This window comes from Pezoporus occidentalis, unplaced genomic scaffold (genome assembly GCF_034315485.1).
Source record: "Pezoporus occidentalis ecotype Australia unplaced genomic scaffold, CSIRO_AGI_Poc_V1 ctg4, whole genome shotgun sequence".
Classification (NCBI taxonomy): Eukaryota; Metazoa; Chordata; class Aves; order Psittaciformes; family Psittacidae; genus Pezoporus; species Pezoporus occidentalis.
Window position 1 is genome coordinate 19,515,728 of NW_026915724.1, and position 20,527 is coordinate 19,536,254.

The window sequence follows — 20,527 nt, forward strand, 5'->3', positions numbered from 1 at the left end:
TGTGGAAAGGAGTTTTACCTCTGCAGTCTTGGGTCTGAGGGAAAAGGTGGCCTCAAATTGAGTCCTGTTTTATTTTGAAGTTGTTTTTTGTTTGTTTTTTTTTTTTTCCTTGTTTGTTTGGGGTTGTTTTTTGTTTGTTTGTTCCCCCCCCCCCAAAAAAAAAGCAATTTTAAATGCTATTTTAGGTGAATAATTCTGCATCTTCCTTTCTGCTTTCATCATTTCAAAGGGCAATCAGAAGTACCACGGCAGCCATTGCCACCAAGACCACCCCTGCAGCCCCAGCCTGGCATATCCTTGCTTCCATCAAGGCCAAGGATACAAATACAACCCCCACGACAGAGGACTCCCCTCCTGCCACCACAGCCGAGACCTGCTCCGCGCCCAGCACTACCAGGGTCAGGAGTTGTGCCATTTCTGCCTGGAACAACAGGGATCATCCTGGAGACTGGAGAGGCAGGGCCTCCTGGCACCGTTTTAATGTCAGGAAGAGGGCGCCTTAGAAGTGTGGATGGTCAGGCTGGTCAAAGTACTATGCCCATTGCTGAAGGGTATGCTGGAGCACCAGGTGAGAGAACCAAACTGACAGTGAATCATTCTCATTTAAGTGCAGTGGACAAGCCAGGTCTTGTTAAAAGGGTGGCACTGAGATCTATTGTGCTTCTCCAGCCACCTTTCAGCTTTAGTGGATGTCCATTATAGCTGTTGCAGTTGGGAATGGGCTTATGGCAGAGATACTGTGAACAGGCCTTTGCAGCCTCCAGCTGGCTACAGAAGTAAGGAAAACAGATTCAGTGCCACTTCTGTTGCCTTTGCCAAGGCTGCATAAAGCATGAGGTCAACGGGACTAATGTAAAATCATTGGTAACAACAGCGGCTTCGCCACTAGGGGAGCTTTAATGATTTTTTTTCTTGCCATAGTGCATAGTGATTTAGTGCACTGTAGTAGGAATTTGGTTTTCGTTACCACGACCACTCCCGTTTAATGATAATTGAGCATTTCATAAGAGATGCTATTTAGTAGCTATTTCAGTAGGTTGCTGTTAGGTAACAAAGGATGCTTTTTAGAAGACTGCATTGGTATTTTGTAATAATGTATTCCATTACATTATATACTGTGTCACACACACTACTTTTCATTTGTAGGATATCCAAAGTTATCTCCTGCTACCACGGAGTCACAAGGTAAGGCAGTTGTTTCCTAGAAATTCTTTACACAGGTACTTAATGTTTATTTCAGTCCCTAGGAGGTTATGGTTGAGACATTAATTTTTAGTATTTAAGTTTAGCATTGAGGCAAATCTGTCACATTTTTGCTGTACCTAAGCGTTTAAACATTCTGCATCCTTGCAAGATATAGAGGTTTTGGGAAATAATTCATTTGGGTTATTGTTACTTCAGTGGTTTTTTTTTTTAATTCAGAGGGTTTCTATGTCCTAGTAAAAGTTAGTGCTGACCTTTTTATTTTCCTTTTAAATGCTAAAATACATATTTCTTTCTGAAAAATTTAATATTTCTTTAATAAGATAGGAATAAAGCTGAGACTAAGATCTTGAACCACTGCTAGTATCTGAGCTAGTGCATGTGTTAGTTCTCCTTGTGGGACAGTTTCTGTCTTTGTTAGAATAATGAGGTCTCGTGTTCCTGACCTCTCGGAAAGCAAGAGTGCTGCTACAGACAACCACAGCTTAAAAACATTCAAAATGGAGTTTTCCTGCTTTGATGTTTAATTTTTATTTTTTATAATTGTTAATTATAAATAAGCTCATTTATGGATTTGTATGATAAACAGGTATAAATCTTGTATGGGACATGCTATTTGGCCTTGATAAATGTGTTGATTGGGTGCTGCCTGCCCCACAACCTCATACTCAAGATATTATCTGGTATTCTGGATCAGAGTGAATATTCCCACACCCTCTTCAAAAAGAATGATTTCATCTAAATTTGTTTGAGGAAATATGGGAAATAGATGAAAATAAAACATTAGGGCTTTATGGCATCCAAAATCCTACCCTTGGGACTTAGTTTGAGGGCACATCATAAAGAGTGGTCCGGGTACTGACAAAAAGAGTAGTAAAGATTTGACACTGAAATCCTGATATTTATGCTTTCTAATTAAAAGTCTGTCATAGCCTTAAAGCAATCTTCTTTGCATTTGGTGGTAAGAACAAGCAGCAATAGGTGAGGCTTCTGGAAGAGGATAAGAAGTAAAGAAATGTTTATCTTGATGCCAGCATAGCCGATATAGATGTCTAGATTTCTGTGATAAATGGATTTCCTGGGGGTTTTCTTCCACTTTGTACAATCTGTGCCATTCATAGACAGCAGTATTTTAATCAGTTTATGTTAAAACTGTGTGAAACAGTAGGCGGATGTTAAGTGTTGAAAAGGCAGGGCTTGGCAGGCAGAGTGCCGGCTGCTGCTTGGTGGAACATGTTGTAAGTAATGTTACCACCTGGGATCCAGAGAGGGGTGGGCTTGACCAAGCTTTTCCTTTTTCTGATCTCTGCCCCAGAAGACCCATCTAAATATAAGATGCACCTTCTGCTCTGTCCTTTAACTTCCCCCAGAATGCTTTGCAAACCCCACTGGTAGGTAAGGATGATGCAGATAACTATTGGACTTCCTGTGGAGTTAGAGCATTTACATCCACTGTCCATAATGATCAGTGTTTGCTTGCAAGCAGCAAAGAAGGAGCATCCTGAGGTAGCATTCAGGAGTTAACAGTGTTGAGGTAGAAGTGAACAGCTGGGGAAGGCAAGATTTTTGGCTTATTGGAGGAAGAAATTAATGCTTAAATAAGGCATCACGAATCCTTAATATCTGATTTGTGCAGGACCACAGTTTATGATGTCTTTGCCAGTCTTCACCCAGTGCATTTTGTAGCACTGAAATTCAAATTTGAAAGATCAGACCTTCCTGTTCCTAAAATAAGCAGCTTGTACTATTAAATTGGCCTTCTGAGTACTTCCTTTCACTTCTGTTTCTGAGTAACTTCTGTTACATAAAAAGCTCTTCTCAGGAAGAAGCTGAGGGCTCCAACTCTCCTCTGGGATTAAACTATCCCACTTCAGTGCTCTTCTTGAATGCTGAGGCACAATTTGCATACTTTAAATAGCAAAGTATTTCTTGAGATTTTCAGATGCATTAGCTATCTCTTTGCACGCATCTCACAATACAGTGTGGTAGGTAAAGATTTTTGAGGACCTAACAAGTATTAGTGAGAGAGTATAAGGTACAGTATTACATACAAGCTCTATTTTTACAGGCAAGGAGTTTATGAAAAAGGTGAGTTAAGTGTCAGGACCTCAGTGCATCCAGCTAATCCCTTTTAATACAAAAAGAGTTGAACCAGTTATTATTTAAAGAAACATCAGCAGGAAATGTTTTTGAAGCATGGCATTTTTACAGTTATGAGAATTTTTGTTTGCTGAAGCAAAGAAAATTGCAGAAGCAAATTGGCTGATGAACTGGTGTAGGAACTGATGAGAAAATGCTTGTAAAATCCCAGGTCACACAACTAGGCAAGGACAGAGCCAAGAAGAGGATTTGGATTTTAGCATACAGAGGGTCACAGTGAAAAAAAATCACTGAAAGCACAAACTGCTTTTCTCACCCTCCCCCTTCATGCTGCCTTCAGTGTTGCTTGTGTCCTTAACCCTGCAGCTTCAGTGGAGGCTGTTGCACCTCTCTAAAAGAAAACAGCTGATCTAGTGAGTCCTATTGCTGTGTGAATGTTGCTGTATGGATATGTGCAGGAAAGGGCTGATTTAGTCTTTTTTAATACCTTTTACTTGTCTGATACTAAGCATCTTTACTTTTTCCATGTGACTCCAGGCAGCAAGCATATAGGACGTTTCAAATATAAAGGCACAACCTTATTTTAATGTAAGATTTATATTGTTGTAGGTGGTCTTTGATTTGAAGAAAGAGTTTACTGAATACATAAATTACTTTGTTGTGCTTGTGGCAGGTTCTGCTCATGTTTAGCTCTTTCTTTTAATCACTGGACAGGAAGCACTATTCTCATTAGTAACATCAGTGCTCTAGCACAGGGGAAAGCATGTTTGCTGACTCTGAGGTAAAGAACATGTTGCACCAGTGTTTGTGTTTAGCTGCTGCTTGCATGAAAGAACTGCACAATTCTGTGTGCTGAAGGATGGGGTAGAAGGTGGATGGTTGTGTAAGCAGCAGTAGATAAGTGCTGGGAAAAACCTCTTGCTGAAATCTGGGAGGTAGGAGCTGTTAGAGTCGAAAGAGCTGTTACCAACAGACTCAGGAGAAAAGTAGTTGTGTCTTGCTAATGCACTGAGTGAGTTACCATTGGCATCAAAACCACTGTGATTTAGCAGAGTAGAGATAATGGGCCCAGCTTCATTGAGCACTGGCTAATGGAAATCAGTGTGGCACTGTGCTGCTCTGCATGGCCTTCCCACAAGCAGAGGGAATGTTCATGAAAATGGGATGTTATGTTAAAAATGAAGAGTTTAAAAAAAAAACACAAAACCCAAAAAACAAACAAACAAAAAACAAACCCCAAAAATGGGAAAAGGGAGCAGGGAGGTGATAAATTGCTGATATTTTGTCCCCTTTAGCTTGACTGAAATGATGCACTTTGCCCTCATTTAGATTTAGGGGTATTGGCCAAGCAGAGGAAATCTGATGTATCGTCCCTACTCCTGCCATATGCAAGGAGTCATAAGTGCATACTGACAAATGAATTATGTATTTATGGTCTCTCTGCTGTGTAGATTCTTGAAGAGTCCTTGTTCCAGTTGCTGTGCAGTTGTCAGCAGTACCATCACACTCTTATTTTTTTTTCTCCTTTCATCTTGATAGAAAATGTCTGTGCTGTGCACTGTTCTGTTTTGGTTGGGTTTTGTTTTTCTTCTTCTTTTTCTCCTTCTGGCCCTTGGGCTCTGTGGGAGGCATGAACTGTGCTGGGAAGTTAAAAGGGAGGTAGAGAACCAGAAATACAGCTAGCAGATGGGTGAAAGTAGATGAAACCTAACAAAGGCCACCCATGTTATCTTCTCTCGTCTTTTGACCCCCCAGAATGCATTACACTAGCTTAGATTGCCTTGAACAGGCATACCTGTTCCTGCTGGCATATATGAAGTGTTTACAAGTGAAGACATGTAAGACAAGGTAGTTCACCTGTCTGTGAGGCTCTGCAAAAGCACTGCTGAGAGCTGGTGGTAGCACTTGTGAAAGCTTTAAACTGGCACAGTTCCAGCTGGGGGCAGAGAGGAGGGTAAGAGAACATAGACACACTGCATTGTTACTGTGCCTTCTTACATTGCCCATTGAACTGATCAGAATACTTGGACAGGTTTAAGATTTCTCCTTTGGACAAACCCAGTTGGTGTGCTAAACTAGGCTGCTGATCTGAAGCCATTTTGGCAGCAAACTCTAATAACTATGCTAGTAATTAGTGCAGGAAAATCTTGAAGGAAGCCAGGGCGAGCCAGGGGAGGAGTCGCTCCCTTGTTCAGATGACACCAAACCAGACAGAACTGGAGTTACTCCAAACAGAGAGGACAGTGTATTCTGGGCAGGCAGCAAATAGCATGTGTCATCTGTGCAGTATGACTGCAGGGGAGAGAAACCAACAAAAAGTTAGTTGAGTGCATTTTCAGTTGATTTGAATCTCAGGATAGGCAAAGAATAGAAAGAGATGCTTTCTATAAGTAGTGTGGTGTTAAAATAACAGAGCGTTACAGAAGCTTCTTAAGTAGACTTCCTGCAATTAATTTTGGTCCTTTCAAATCACCTCATCTTAACCTACAAGAGCCCCTGCAGGCGCACTTGCAGGTAGGAGTAATGAAAAAGGGCTTCCGTCTGTTTTCAGAGTGTGAGACAGAACACTGACTAAAGAGATTTCCAAAGATACGTGAGGCAGCTGGTTACCAGCCCCTCAGGGAAGTCAAGGTAGTTATTTGCCATTTCTGAAGTTGCAGGCATGTCTTCACCTTGCCTTACCCTCCCACCCCCAATGCCAAGTTATTCAGACAAAAAAGGATAGCAGAGCATTTGCATATCCACATTTTAGTTGAAGTTTTGTCACTTTTTAACTTCAATTTTTACGGGATACAATCTTAAACATTGGTTGCTGATGGGCATCTCAGATTGAGAGCACAGAGAAGATACGGATCCGAACCTGAACAGCACAGAACAGAAGGAGCAACTGAGGGCAACTTTAAGTGCATTTGTGGTTTACCTAATAGCCCAAACAAAGCAACTATAGTTGACTGCTTCTAGCAGTGTGTCCTACTTTAGGGGAAATGTTTAGAGCAAAAGGAACTAAAGTGGAATGCACAAGTTAAGTGATCGATCACTAAATGCCATTAAACCAGTCTGTTAAATGTAAAAATCTGTGTCAATTGTCCAAATTGTATTTCATCTAGTAGCAGTGCTTAGGTAGTAAGCAAGTAGCCACTATAAAATACCGGAGTGACTGATCTGCTGAGAAAATTAAAACTGGGATGAAAAGTCCTCCAAGAGAGAAGTGCTGGAGAGAGAGAAAAGCCCCAGTGATGATTCTCTTTGCTATAATGCCGATAATGCCGAAGTGTTTCTTCTTGTAGCTATTTTCACTAACGCTTCAGCAGAGAGGGTGAGAGATCTAAGCTGTGTGCAGCTTCTCAGCGTGACTAGGAAAGCTGACCTGTTGTCATTGTGATAGTGATGGAGAGCGGAGATGTCCAAGGGCAGCCTCGATCCCGAAGAAAGTCCATGGCAAAAGCATTGCTGAACTGAGAGGTGGCAGGATTTCCACTGCCAGCATTTACAAGCCATGTACCTTTTCCTTAGAAGGAAAAAATAACCCAACCCAAACCCAGGGATGCTGTGGTCAAGGCAGCAATTCTGTGGTGCTTAGTAAATTTTACAGTGAGATACATGGGACCTGGGCCAGCAGTTAGTATTCTGCTAATTCAAGTGACAGGATTTATCCAAGTGGAGTATGTGCAGGAACAGAGATAGTGGATTATAAACCATCACAGGGAGAGGCTGTGTTGTCATCCTGATGTGACTCTGACTCATGTTGTTACCCATTTTAGGACCTGCTGCCGCTGCGGCCTCTCTGGTGTCATTTTCTGCTGGGCTCACACAGAAGCCTTTCTCCAGTGATGTTGGCGTGGTTCACTTTAACAAAGTGCTTGTGAATGACGGGGACTATTACAACCCTAATACAGGTAACAGCCAAAGAATGGACCCACAGAGATGCCAGACAGGCAGTAGCGTGGGTTACCAGTGTTTGGTGCCATCTCAGGCCTTGCTGGCGCATTGAACAAACAAGTTAATCTAAACCTGCAATAAAAGCTTCCTATGGATGTGGACAGGCACACACTTTGCCACTGCTGATTTTCTGCAGCTGTCTGGTAATTTTGAGGCCCACTCAGCACTGTGTCAGCTCTGCCAGCACAGCTGGTTTTGCTCCTCGCCCACCTCAGGCTGGCTGAGCCCAGGTAGTAGAGGTGAGGTTCCTTGCTAACCCACTTCGCTGCAGCTCAGCCAGATGGGTCACCCGGGGAGAGGCAGTAGTAGTACCTGCGGGTTGCCCCCTCCTCAGGCAGAGTCCTGTCACTCAAGGGTGCTAGGTGTGCCTTAACCTACTGAGGACTGGCACAGCGTGTGGGTGCCTCTCACCTCATCACCCAGCTCTGAGTCATGGTGGTTGCTTAGGCCAGGAGGTTCCGAAGGACCTGTGGGCTGTAGTATAAAAGCAGTAACCCTTTGTCTTCATGACTGCTATCAGCTGGTCTGCTATCCAGGCTGACCATGTCACAGTTATCTGTACATAGCAAAGGGTAACCCATGTCATTTTATGTTTGTCATTGTACTTGGAGCAATTAGGTCTCTCCATTCTGAATAACTCTGAGAACTCTTCTGCAGGCATTTTCACATCACCGTATGAAGGACGCTACCTGATCACTGCTGTGCTGGCCCCGGAGAGGGATGAGTATGTAGAAGCAGTGCTTTCTGTCTCCAATGCAAGCGTAGCTCAGCTCCACACGGCTGGATACAGAAGGGAACTGTTGGAGTATCACAAACCCTACTCAGGGAAACAGACCTGTGGTGGTCCTGGGACGTTCCACCTTGTTCTTCACCTCAAAGCGGGAGATGAAGTAAACGTCGTCGTAACAGGAGGCAAGCTGGCCTACACAGACTCTGACGAAATGTACTCCACGTTTAGTGGAGTTCTCCTTTATCCTTCCATTTCTCATGTTTAGGTTTACCTGGAACAGGAGAGAAGGGTAAGATATTCAGAAGAAATTAAGTGTAATAAAATCCAAAGCTTTAATATATTCAGTTTATATATTTGATTTCAGTGATGGGTTTATAGTCTATACTGAGACCATTTCCTTGTCCTGTTTCCAGATGTAGCTACAAAAGACATGTTTCTGTAGCTAAACTAGTTCCTTCCCAAGTTCTTGTTTACCTGCACAAACAGAACAACCGTTTAAACAACAAATACGTTCTTGATAGATACTTCTCCACTGTGCTCTTACTATTCTCTATTAAATTGTCTTTGCAGTGCTCTTCCTAGTTTTCCAACTTGTCCCTAGTTTATCAAAGTTTACATCTGAAGTTTACAATCGTGGTCAGCTATTTTTATGTTTTCAGTAAAGCAGGGCCAGGAAAGTGAAATTGTATTGGACATGGTCAATAACTTTTTGTGTTAAGACTACATTGGGTCAGCTGCTTTCTTACAAACAGTTTGTTCAATGCAGTTGCTAACCGTGATGGTGCAGAGCAAAAGGATACTCACCTGCATCAGGTTTCTTTTTCCTTTAAGGCCTAAACACAGTGTTTAGAGACAGGTGACTCATTCCAGTCAAGTGGAAGCAGCTGCGCAGGGAGAAAGTTACCTGGCCTTGGATTTCCACGTGCTTTTCTACAGCAGATGTGAGCGCAAGGTGCAGGTGCTACTACTGAAAGCTTCAGAACAGTTATTTTAAATGGATACAGTCAGAGAGACGATCAGTTAAGCATGGTGCTCTTGAGATTAAAGCTTGCTGCTTGAAATTAATAAAACAGGTCAGAAGAAAATGAATTGTGTCTGCTTAGCTAGAAAAATGAAAAGTTTAAAAACTTTGTTCCTGGCACTCTTACAGTATTTGCATTAAAAAGGAAGTTTTCTTCTTTGTAAAAGAGAAAAGATTGTTGAGAGAGGAAAATAAGTCTTACTGTCAAAGGCATAAACCAGCCATCTGCATCAAGTTTTTGCTCTAGCCTCCTGCATTATGCTTTTGACTGAGGTTTGTTTTAACATGCAGCATCTGTTTATATGGATGAAGCAACTTTCTTAGTTAAAGCAGTTAAATACGTTTGGGACAACAGTATTTTACTTCTCATACTGGCCACTTCTCTGTGGAGATAACAGAAGTGATGGTTTGGCTCTTTTGAGTTAGATTTGATCTCTTTTGTGGCTGAAAAAGAAATCTGGCTGTGATTTACTGAGAGCAAGACTGTTCCTTTGTCACTTACATATTTATATAAACTGATGTTCTTAATAGTCTGTTCATGCTGCATAGAGTTGTATTTATCATAGAGGTTTGTGTAATATTTTCTACTTCTTACAAATGCAGAACAGCTTTTTATAGTATAGCCTCAGAACAAACAATTCTTTCAGGTGAAGGAAGAACTCCCTGTGCTGTAAAGCAGCACAGAATGTTTAGCTGGAGCCCTTCCCATCTGAGGAGGTCAGATGAAAACTTAGCCTTGGTTGCATAAGTTTGGAATTGATACTCCCTAATTACTCTGTTTCCAGGCGATGAGATGGGGCCTTCCCACAACAAACTGTCACATCCTGGAAGCTGAGCTGCTTTGGGGAAAAGCAGGCAGAAAAAGCTTTGTCTCCACAGAGGAACTCTGAATCAGTCCCTTACAGCTAGGATTGCACTGGGGGAGCTGTGAGCAGAGGGGGAAAATTGAGTGGGGTTTTAGTTTAGGATCTCTTGGCACCTGATTTTCAGAAATGACGGTGTTACTAAGAAGCAGAAGGTAGGACTGGATGTATTTTGTTGCAGGAAGGCTGTTTCTATGAGAGTAGCCAAAGCTGTATGCTGAGATTGCACTTCACAGCATGATAAAGGGAGAAACGAGCCCCAGCTCATTTCCCTTCGCATTTGTCTTGACCTGCGCTGGAGCATGAGGCATTAGCATGCAGTTAGCAGCCGCGTGCTTGTTCAAGGGGGGCATGGGGGTTCTTTGTCTTAAATCAACAGCCCCTTTCTGTCCCATGCCTTTTTAGGTCTCAAATTTGAGGGGATATACAGGAAGGATTGTTTTCTGTGTTTTCAAAAGCCAGTTCCATCAACCACTTTTTAAAAAGCAGAACTTCTTGTAACGTACAAAAGCTAGAGAGGCACTTCTCCTTTTAGGCTGTTTTTCCACTCTCCTCAGGAAAGCTGTGTTCTCTAAGAAGTTGGCGCTGGAGTACGTATGACTCAAGTATTGTTAGATTATTGTTGCCTATTCTAAAAATGACTCATGGAAACAAACAAAATGAGCTGAGCGCTTAGGGAGACCCAGCTGGCAAACACAACCCCTTTTTTCTTTCCCTTCCCCCCTCCCTCCAAATGAGGCATTTTTAAGAATGAATTTTTAATGCTGATGCTGAGATTGTTTCAGCCCTCATAATGCAGCGTAACTGGTATTTGTACACAGGTATAAGCTATGTTACAGCAGGGCCCAATCTCAGCCATGTATTTTGAGGACAACTTTCAGAGCTTTTAAGGGTAGTTTCCCATCTGCCATCTCTAGCAGCACAGTGGCTAATGCTATGACCTTCTACAAGGAAAATCTGTCTCAGATTCCTGCCTTTACTGAGGGAGACCTGACCCTTAATTTCCACTTCTTGGTAATTGCTGTAATCAGGGTTAGTGGCTCGGTTCTCCTGATGAGCTTATTTTTCCTGGGTCTTACAAGGTGGAATGTTCACCCAGCTGGGAAGAGGGCAGTGTTGTGGCCCCTGAACAGCAAAGGGAGGGGGGAACCTGAGTTCTGGCCTCTGCTCCAGTGATTGTTTAAATAAAACATCATTAAAGCAGCAACTGGAAGGGACTGAAGCACACACTGAAGCCTGCTGAAGGTTTGCTCCATATAGAACAGCCCAGCTTCAGAGGAGGAAGCAAAGCCCTGCTCCAGGGCACCCAGAACCCACTGATGGAGCATTTACATCTTCAGTGAGAATCTGCAACAGAACAAGAAAATACGTGCACTGAAAGGAACATTTCATACTGGGCTAATGGTTTGACTGCCATATCCAAGAGCAGACACAAGGTCAAATATGCAGCATCTGTTAACTGAGAAAGCCTTAGAAAACCAAATAATCCTGCAGGTGGGAGCTGGAAGGCAGGTATGCTGCCTGGTTGTAAGTCATGGTGCTGCCTTTTAGATCAGCTTTGTAGGTACCTTTGTGGTGCAGTTTACGAGGACTGCAAGACTCCAAGGCAAAACAGTATCTGTTGTGCCAGGTGCTTCCCCCTTGACATTGAAATGGGAAGAAAACTGAACAATGCCAGTACCAAAACAAGCGGAGTCCCCAAGAAAGCATCACATGTGAGACAGGTAGATTGGTAAATGCCCATTGCCAGGTCTCTAGCAGCAGAACATCTTAAGACACACCAGCATGCTGACAAGCCTGAAAGGCTCTGCTCTGGCCAAAAGTGTCTCCTACAGCAGCCATAGGGAAATGCAACCATGCCAAAGATAGAACAGTCATCTCCCCAGCACAGTTTGGAGCAAAGCAGGAATGCCAAATGTGTAAAAAAACCTACCTCATTATTTTAATTTGCTGTTAAGCCTCCAAACACAGCAGAAACATTTCCATACTGACCATGCCAAGCAATGGGGGTTTTCTGGGATATCCCACCATGTACCTTTTTGGAGCACACCAGGTTACCTGCAGCAGCTTTGTGCAGTTCTACTGAGAGACTCTAGCCAGCGCAGTGAGGCCGATCAGCCAGTTGGGTGAAGTTGTAAGTACTCAAGGAAATAGAGTGAGCTGTATGTGGAAAGCACAGGAAGGCAACTTGAAACAAAATGCACATCACCACCCAAGGCGGTTTTAAAGTGCACTTGGAATGCATGGAAAAGGGCTCCCTGGCTGCAGCCCAGAGCTTCAGATCAGGATTGAACTGTCTCCTGAGGATACATTGAGCATTTGAAAGTGAGTTTTAGTTGCTGAATAAATAAATCAGTCTTTATATTATGGCCCAGTAGTGGATATGGATCAATTTCACCAAACCTACAAATGCAGTTACCACCTCGGGTTGAGTTGGAAGGACTATGTGCTCCTCTGAGACTTGAGCAGAAACACAACTGCCAGTTGCTCCCAGGTATCAGCATAGAGTTTCAATAGTCAGGTTACCAGGAATACCTGGGGGATGTGTCCCCTGTCATCACAAGACAGGCTTGTGCTTGAGCCAGCACCAATCCTCCTGTGACTGACCCTGCAGACGAGACAAGATGTCGAACAAGAGCTCTGCAGATTCCTTGTATGCAGGAGACTTCAAAGAACATCTTGCAACATGTTAGTACATAGATAGGCAGGTTTTGGTATTTATCCATTTTGCCATCTGGATTGTGAAAAAAAAGGGAACAATTTTTCAGCAAAAAAGAATAGTGCATTTGAGAGTATGCTTTATATGTGCATGTGTATACATATATTCATGTATATATAAGAGAGAATATCCAGGAACATGAAGAAAACGGTGCGATGGAAAACTGCATATATGTCCAAATAAAGACTGCCTCTTCTGTGATGTGCTGATGCTCTTTTGCTTTCCAGTGAACACAGCAGCACTGTAAGCCAAAATTTTTGCTCTCTCCTCCACCACCTTTAAAACTGCAGTTTCACAGTCAAGCTGGCTTCTGTCAAGCTTGCAAGTGTATTTTAAGTGTTTATTGAGTCTCAAGCACTGTTATTTAGGCTTTGTGGCACACACAAGTTCTGTCAACAGAGTTCTTGCCCATTTTAGTTGCTCATTCGGTGCCCCGATTCCCAACATGTAGAATAGATTGTTTCAGTTGGAAGGGCCCTACAATGACGATCTAGAAAACTGCCTGACCACCTCAGGGCCGACCACAAGTTAAAGCAAGCTGTTAAAGGGCGTTCTCCCAATGCCTCTTAAACACTGACAGGTTTGGACACCGACCACCTCTCCGTTTCATCACCCTCTACATAAAGAAATGCTTCCCAATGTCCAGTCTAAACCTTCCCTGGTGCAGCTTTGAACCATTCCCATATATTCTGTCACTGGGACAAGTGGAGGCTTTATTAAGGAGGGAGGGATCAGCACCTCCTCTCCACTTCCTCTCCTCAAGAACCCATAGAGAGCAGTGAGGTCTCCCTCAGCCTCCTTTTCCCCAGGCTAGACAAGCCCAAAGTCCTCAGCCCTCAGCCACTCCTCACAGGACATTCCCTCCAGCCCTTTCACCAGTTTTGTTGTTCTCCTCTGGACACATTTAAGGACTTTCACATCCTTCTTAAACGGTGGGGCCCAGCACTGCACACAGCACTCGAGGTGAGGCCCCACTGAGTACAGTGGCAGTCACCTCTTTTGACTGGCTGGTTCTGCTGTGGGTTCTGCTGCACCCCAGGGTGAGGTTTGCCCTCTGGGCTGTCAGGGCTCCCTGCTGACTCCTGTTGATCCTGCTGCCAACCAGCACCCCAAGGTCCCTTTCTGCAGGGCAGCTCCCCAGCCATTCCTCTCCACATCTATACTTGTGGCCAGCATAATTCTGTACCAGGCACAGAAACCAGCATTTGGACTTGTTAAATATCATCCCATTAATCACTGCCCAATGCTCCAATCTATCTAGATTTCTCTGCAAGGCTTCCAGTCCCTCAGGAGAGTCAACTGCACCTCCTAGTTTGGTATCGTCAGTGAACTTGCTAATGGTGCATTCAACTCCTGCATCCAGGTCACTGATTAAAATAGTGACCAGAACCGGCCCCAGGATTGTGCCCTGAGGAACACCACTGCTGCCTGCTCAACAGCCAGGTGTAGCCCCATTCACCACAACCCTTTGAGCTCTGCCCTTCTGAACAGCTTGGGCCATGTTGCTTATGCTGACCAGAACATGTACACATGAAGTACCATCAGGAGTGGGTAACAAGATTACAGAATAGCAACCTAGGAAAGAGAAGGAAAAGACGGCAGGGGAAGACTGGAGCAGAAGAAATTACTAGGAAGGAAGCACCATGTGTCCCAGGTCTCAGTGCTAGGGTTAAGAGAGAGTGATAACCACTCAGTCGTTAAAGCTGAATTCAGATTAATTCAGTCTAAATGTGAATGTTTAGCCAAAACTGTAACTACCCGGCATGCTTCCTTACAAGCCAAAGGCTTCTGCAGCACTCCCAAGGCAGTGGCTTACCATCACTTGTAATTCTCCCAGTGCACAGTTAATTGTGCCCTGTTCAAACACTATACACAAAAGCCATTAATGAAAGCCCTCAGTCTCATGTAGTTCAACATCTGTTCTCCCACCGAGCCACAGCCATTTGGCAACCACTTCAGCTGTGAAGAAAAACACCACACAGGGTTACAGCGCTGGAGTCTTTGTGCTGTTCCTTGCTCCATCCCCCTGTGAGGGGTCTTGGGCATCTCTGGTGTGGGGCAGAAACATCAATGTGCTTTTGATTAACTTCTTTAAGGTGAGCGGAGAGGAGGAAAAGCAGTGGGTACAACACATTGCACAGAAGCAGCCCCCCTGCCAGAAGACCTCGACAAACTTGCCCTGCCCAGCCATGAAACCTGCATAGCCCCTGAATTGTTCAGGTCCCTTCCCCTGTGTGGCACCCAGGGCTTCTGCTGAGCAGCCAGTGACCCACTGCCCCGCTCAGCACTGGCCCCAGAGCTTGGCTGGCAACTGCAGGAAGCGTGAGTGCGCACATACCAAACCAAAATGGCTTCCCAACCACAAAGGTGCAGGGCTGCACAGGAGGTCCTCCTGGGGCCCCTGCTGTACCGACTGCATGGCACGACTGCAGAAACACCGCCCTGCACACACAAAGTGCCTGTTCTTGGAAACACTGGTTCTGTCTTTGTGCATTTAAAGGACTGGTGCTCCATGACAGAAAATCCACCCACCAAGAACTCCACTGGACTAAGACAGAAACAACACCCACAGAGAAACCTTTTTGCAACAGACCTGAACACTTGGCATACATAGGACATGCCACCCTTGTATTGTGTGCACCCACAGTTTCTCACTGCATGAGACAAGCAAGTATGGAGACCTAGGAGTAAAAGATGAAGTGGCAGTGAAAAGAGCATAGTGTGAGGAATGAAGTGCCCTGGGTGTGAAGAAAAGGGCACAGACCCACAGGGGAAACCAAACAGAATTCAGATGATGAAACCCCAGCAGTAAGCTGTGTCTGGGTGCAAAGAGAGCGCATAGGTGCTGGGGGCAGCGACACAAGTGACACCCTGCAGAAGGGTCAAAAGCACAGCACAGCTCACACACTCAGGCAGATCTGTCATACCTGTATGTGTGACTGCAGGAGCTGGAATTTGTAAGGTAGGCTGCTGGCTGGTTGCATTTGCCAACAGCAGAGCATGTTTCAGCTGAAAGCTGAGGCCCCCTTCTCAGGATGGTCTCACAGTAATTGCCTCAAGCAATTTAGCAACTGTGGTGGAAGACAGTACTTTCTGCCTTGAAAGGAAAAAGTTAACTTTGATGGAATTAGCATAAAACTCCAAATTAGGGCAGACGTACAAGGGCTCAAACTATGCAGTTGAAGGATTTTCCTCAAGGCAGCTTGTGCATTCCTGTCATGTATCTGTTACCTGATACTATATTAATAATGCATGTTTGCTTTTTGTCATAACCCAATACTGGTACTAGCATACAATGCAAGTTTGATGACAGCAATTATTTATCACTTGTATAAATACTCTGAGAAAAGCAAACCGAGTATGAGAGAGCAAATGTATCATAGATAAAAAGAAAAACTTGAATTCCACGTGAAATCTGAGCACAATATAAATAATCCTACATTTACTAAATTAGCAGTACAAGAATGGAATTCCCAAGTACAAAGAGAAGAAAAGTTGTAGTTTAAGTTTGTTTATTGTGATAACATTGTTCTGAACATCAATAAACATTGCACTGAAGTGTGGGTTACTGTACCCAAGATAGTCCAGTCTTAATGAAAAATCACTGTATTGGTATGATCACAGATTTGACAGTTTTAAACACGACTTTATTAGTGATTGGGTTGCTTAACAATCAGGTATTCCACATCTTCAACATAAAAATGAAACAAATGGTTCAAGAGTTTTCCCACTCTCAAACCAACATTTTAACTTTCATCTGGAAGTAATTAACACTGTAAAAAAATCCAAACCAATTCCATTCTATTCAACAGATTTTAATTTTGGAAAGTAAAACTTCTTCAGGCAAAAGTGACTCTTTAAAGGCATCTCAGTTTAACTCTGTATTTTTGATGTTGCGTTATAAATTTGTCTTTACCATAAACAGATTTGGGAGTTTGCTTCAGAAGTTCCAGAATGGAGTTGACACAAGTGTTAAAACTTCTCCAGTTGGAAAAAAAAACAAAACAAAACACAACAACCCAAAAAAGTTTTAGGAGGAGTATACCGGTGATGGGAAGCTAAGGATACACAAGCCAGGACTGCACATGCAATTGTATACTGTTAGGGGTGAGTGCACAACCTTTGAAGTACAAACATGCTTGGTGCAGTAAAAAAATCCCAACAAAATTCCCAGAAATGTGTACCACTTGAATTCCTGATCTTTAAATCATTATAGAAATGGGTAATGTCCAAGTCACTAACAAGTTTTGAATTGCAATGTTCCTTGTTTACTCCCAGATAGGTATCACTGACTCCGCCTTTGACAGGGTGCCAATGCTGAGAGGCTCTGCATCTTCAACAACACAGTCTTAACAGGGGGGTGCATGTGCCCACAGACACATGCACGTAGAAGTTCCTCTTTCATAGAAAGAATGATTTTGCTTGTGCTAATTCTAAGTAAGTATAGCACAGCTTGCTCTCAAACATTAGTTTCAGGCCATTTCTCTCAACTAAGGTAACAAATGACAGGTTACTGCATAACTCCTATTTATTCCACTTCATATTAATATTGCAGCACAAGCCTACAGTTTTGATAGCAATGAGATGTCTTTTATAGAGTCAGTAAAGTGCCCAGCAGTCCAAATTACACAGGTAAGCAGTGACAGGTACAGTGTCCCATATTCTGCCCCTAAACTAGGTTAACAAGCAATCTGAAAAGCTTCAAATACAAGCCAGATTTAGAAAAAGAAAACAAAACAGCCACTCTGCCCTACTCATATCAGAAGTACTCAAGAACACTTTTACATTTTGTCAAAAAAACAAATATCAAAACTGTAGCTGTTACAAAGCAAAAATATCAAAATTTTTAACTAAGCATTTTTTTGGACATCCCTATAATGCGAAAGATCAGGTTAGCAGAATAAGGAGCTCTCTACAACCACACAACCCCCATACTCAGATCAGCTGAAATGATATGCATTTGGAAATACACCTGATACTGTTTTTCTTCATACTCATTTACTCATTTTTTTCATTATATTCATTCAACTCAAGTCCCCACTTTAAAATCCACAGCTCATCATTATGACAATCTGAAAGGATGCATGGGATGGAAGAGAAAAAAGACCAAGTAGTAAGAAAAAAAAAATTAACCAAGAAAGATATGGCCAAAGCTTGGCAACAATCTGTCCTGTTTGGAAACCCATCCCAGTTTCATTAAGCGCTCTTATTTTTCGAAAAGCCATGTAAAAACAGGGCCACTAAGAATAAGCTAAGCACGGTAAAGAAAATTTCGACATCCACAAAGGACTGTTTCAGGAAAGGCAGCTTCACTCCCTTTATGTAAAATAGAATCTTTAGATAGAGTATTTCATCTTGTAATTAAAATACTTTATTATGTTGGACTCTTATTTATTTAAAGTAGTCAAGTGACTTAAAAGCTCAAATTCCATTGATATTCAAAGCACTTGGTGAGCATGAAAAATTCAGTTTCTAATGAAATCTATCGAATAAATGGCAAGAAAAACAAGACGAATACATGGGAATGATGTTTGTAAGCTTCTGACAGTAAAAAACCCCAAACAAACAAACAAAACAACCCAGTATGAGCAAAATATCCTTTGAGTTGAATCCTGTGAAATCCACTTAAGCACAGAGTAGACTGGTAACACGACTAAGAATCTGCTGAGAGAGTCACAGAAAGTCTTGTTCTCGCTGTACAAGAACAAGGATGCCTTTCAGTTCACTGACATGCATGGGACACCATGACAGATAGGTGTGTTTTCTTTTCCACTCTCACACTCCTGCTTTGAAAGAGGGGTTCTCTGTTGATTTTGCTTGCCTCCACTCTTCAGTTAATGTTTTATAAGCACAAGAATACACCAGAGTTTTAAAACGGGGTAAAAAAAAGTAATTTCATTTATATAGTGATCTAAAAGTGATACCCCCAAGCAGTTCACCAGCTGTCTAGCTGGTGTTACATCAGAACTGTGGGTTAAGACTACTCAGCCTGATAAAGAAAATATTCCTGGGGGGAATATGTGTGCAAAACACTCTAAATGTACTCTTCTGCAAGTAGTGAAACCAAGAGAGCTCCTTTCCCTGCTCCCACTGGGAGCTGTGTTGGGGGAAAGCTCACCCCAGAGCCTGGTGAAATTAAGGATGTTGCCACTGGAAGAGTAATGCGAGGCCCCAGTAACTCACATAAGGAATGACAGAAAAGACTGTCCCCAGAAAGCAGAGGAATGATGTATCAATGACTTTAGTCCTTAAGCCCTTTGAGCTAGTAGAATGATACATTCTCACCACAGACTTATCTGAAGGAGGTTAAATGCACTAACTCAGCTTAAAAAGCAGAACTACTGTATTTTTCAAGTATTTTTCGAGAGAAATACTAGCTGCTTTTACAGCTGATAAACACTGGACTTGGAATGCAATTTGTTCACAGGCTCTGATGTGAACCTGAGGAATGACCAGCATGATGTTGATGAATAACCCAAAACATAAAGGAAAAAAACCCAACAACAACAAAACAAAAAAAAAAAAAAAAAGAAAACAAGAACAAAAAGGTTTTATTCTGCTCTGCAGTATTTAACCATTCTCATACCTGGAATCTCATTGAGCTGCATTTCCTTCCAGCTGCTGAAAACCTGCAATACAGAATTCTGGAAAGACCTGCAGTAGACAATTAAAAAATTAAATATTTTTTTTAGTATTACAATTCCCTGAATATAATCTGTACATACTTTTACTGGCCTACACAGCAAACACACATGCGTGCATCATCTCCGTGTTGAAAAAGGAAATTAAAATGCCAGCTCCCCAACTCTTACAGAAATGTTCAAGATTTTTCTTGATGGAAACTGAACATGACAAAGTGCAGCCTGAAAACAACAAAAGCCATACAAATACCTGAAGACAACTTTCATTTTAACAAGCTCATGAAAAAGTTGAAACATTGCATGTAAAATAAGTCGTAAGCAGAGTTAGTCTGAGTGTGAATTGTACAAGCACAGCCTCGTACATGTGACAAAAGGCGTATTTACATTTAAAGAGGAATTTTATGTCTTCAGAGCCTGTCAGGCTAGTAATGCCTACACATTTTCTGTATTGTAGCTGAGAAAGAGCACACTGGTCTTAGGTTCTGGCTCCTTTCAAAAATGGCCTAATTACCCACCTGAACACTAGACCACGTTTTTTATTAGTAGGTCTGACATTCAATTTGGCAGTTTCCATACACTTTTTGGCTTCATTTTAGAAGATATACTATTAAGACTAATAAAAAAAAAAAAAAGAATCTACGTTTACAACAAGGTCTGTATTGATGAAAACACAAAGTCATAGTTTACCTCAGCTTTAGTCACCCTGAAGCACCTGGGTACCATGACCATCAATGACAGGCCAATTTCAAGTGCCTTAGAACAGGTATATAAAGACAAGCAATAAAGAAACAAACAAACCTTAGAAAAAAAAAATAGTAGCTTTGCATTTTCTTTGTTTTAAACCAATGGAGTTAAAGTGATTTCTTTAGTAAGACTTATGGTACCAGTATATAAATTAGCATCTTTGTTAAGAAAGTTCTTCACATTTAAACTGAAGTTGAGTAGCTGAGTATGAAATTCCATCTCTAGGTGAGAAGTGTTTTTCAGGCCAAGTCGTCCATGTTAAGGTCAGGAAGAGGCTCTCTCCAATAGCAAAAGGAGCTGAATTCTGGGCATGGAAAGGCAGAACTCTGTTCTTTATTAAGCAGTGGGAACACATATTCCACAAGTTCACTTAGTCTGTAATACCTATATTAAAAAAGAAGAAAGACCATTATTTAACAGTCTGGTCACTGTTCAGCTGTTGCCAAAAAAGAGCTTAAGAAGTCTAGACCAGAAAGCTATAGTCAAATATAGTCAAATAAGGCACCACTTCTGCCAGTTTACTGTTCATGAAAAGTTTCAGTTAAGTATCCAAAGCTGCAAGATTTT

At 42.3% G+C, this 20,527-nt stretch overlaps 2 protein-coding genes across 4 annotated transcripts in view; one reads left to right on the forward strand and one right to left on the reverse strand.

Annotated features, from left to right (window-relative positions):
• The window catches only part of EMILIN2 (elastin microfibril interfacer 2), a 36,362-nt gene extending 23,586 nt beyond the window's left edge, over nucleotides 1-12,776 (forward strand). Inside the window, exons 5-8 of the mRNA XM_062632890.1 lie at nucleotides 230-568; nucleotides 1,147-1,185; nucleotides 7,065-7,199; nucleotides 7,900-12,776. Of these exons, the coding sequence (XP_062488874.1) occupies nucleotides 230-568; nucleotides 1,147-1,185; nucleotides 7,065-7,199; nucleotides 7,900-8,237 (851 nt within the window). The 3' untranslated portion in view covers nucleotides 8,238-12,776. The remainder of the gene's footprint in view (nucleotides 1-229; nucleotides 569-1,146; nucleotides 1,186-7,064; nucleotides 7,200-7,899) is intronic.
• Nucleotides 12,777-16,070: 3,294 nt separating this feature from the next.
• The window catches only part of LPIN2 (lipin 2), a 44,710-nt gene continuing 40,253 nt past the window's right edge, over nucleotides 16,071-20,527 (reverse strand). For 2 of the 3 annotated variants that reach the window (XM_062632893.1, XM_062632892.1), the window contains exon 20: nucleotides 16,071-20,344. In XM_062632893.1, the coding sequence (XP_062488877.1) occupies nucleotides 20,200-20,344 (145 nt within the window). In that variant the 3' untranslated portion in view covers nucleotides 16,071-20,199. The remainder of the gene's footprint in view (nucleotides 20,345-20,527) is intronic. The other variant, XM_062632894.1, reaches the window with a different exon arrangement.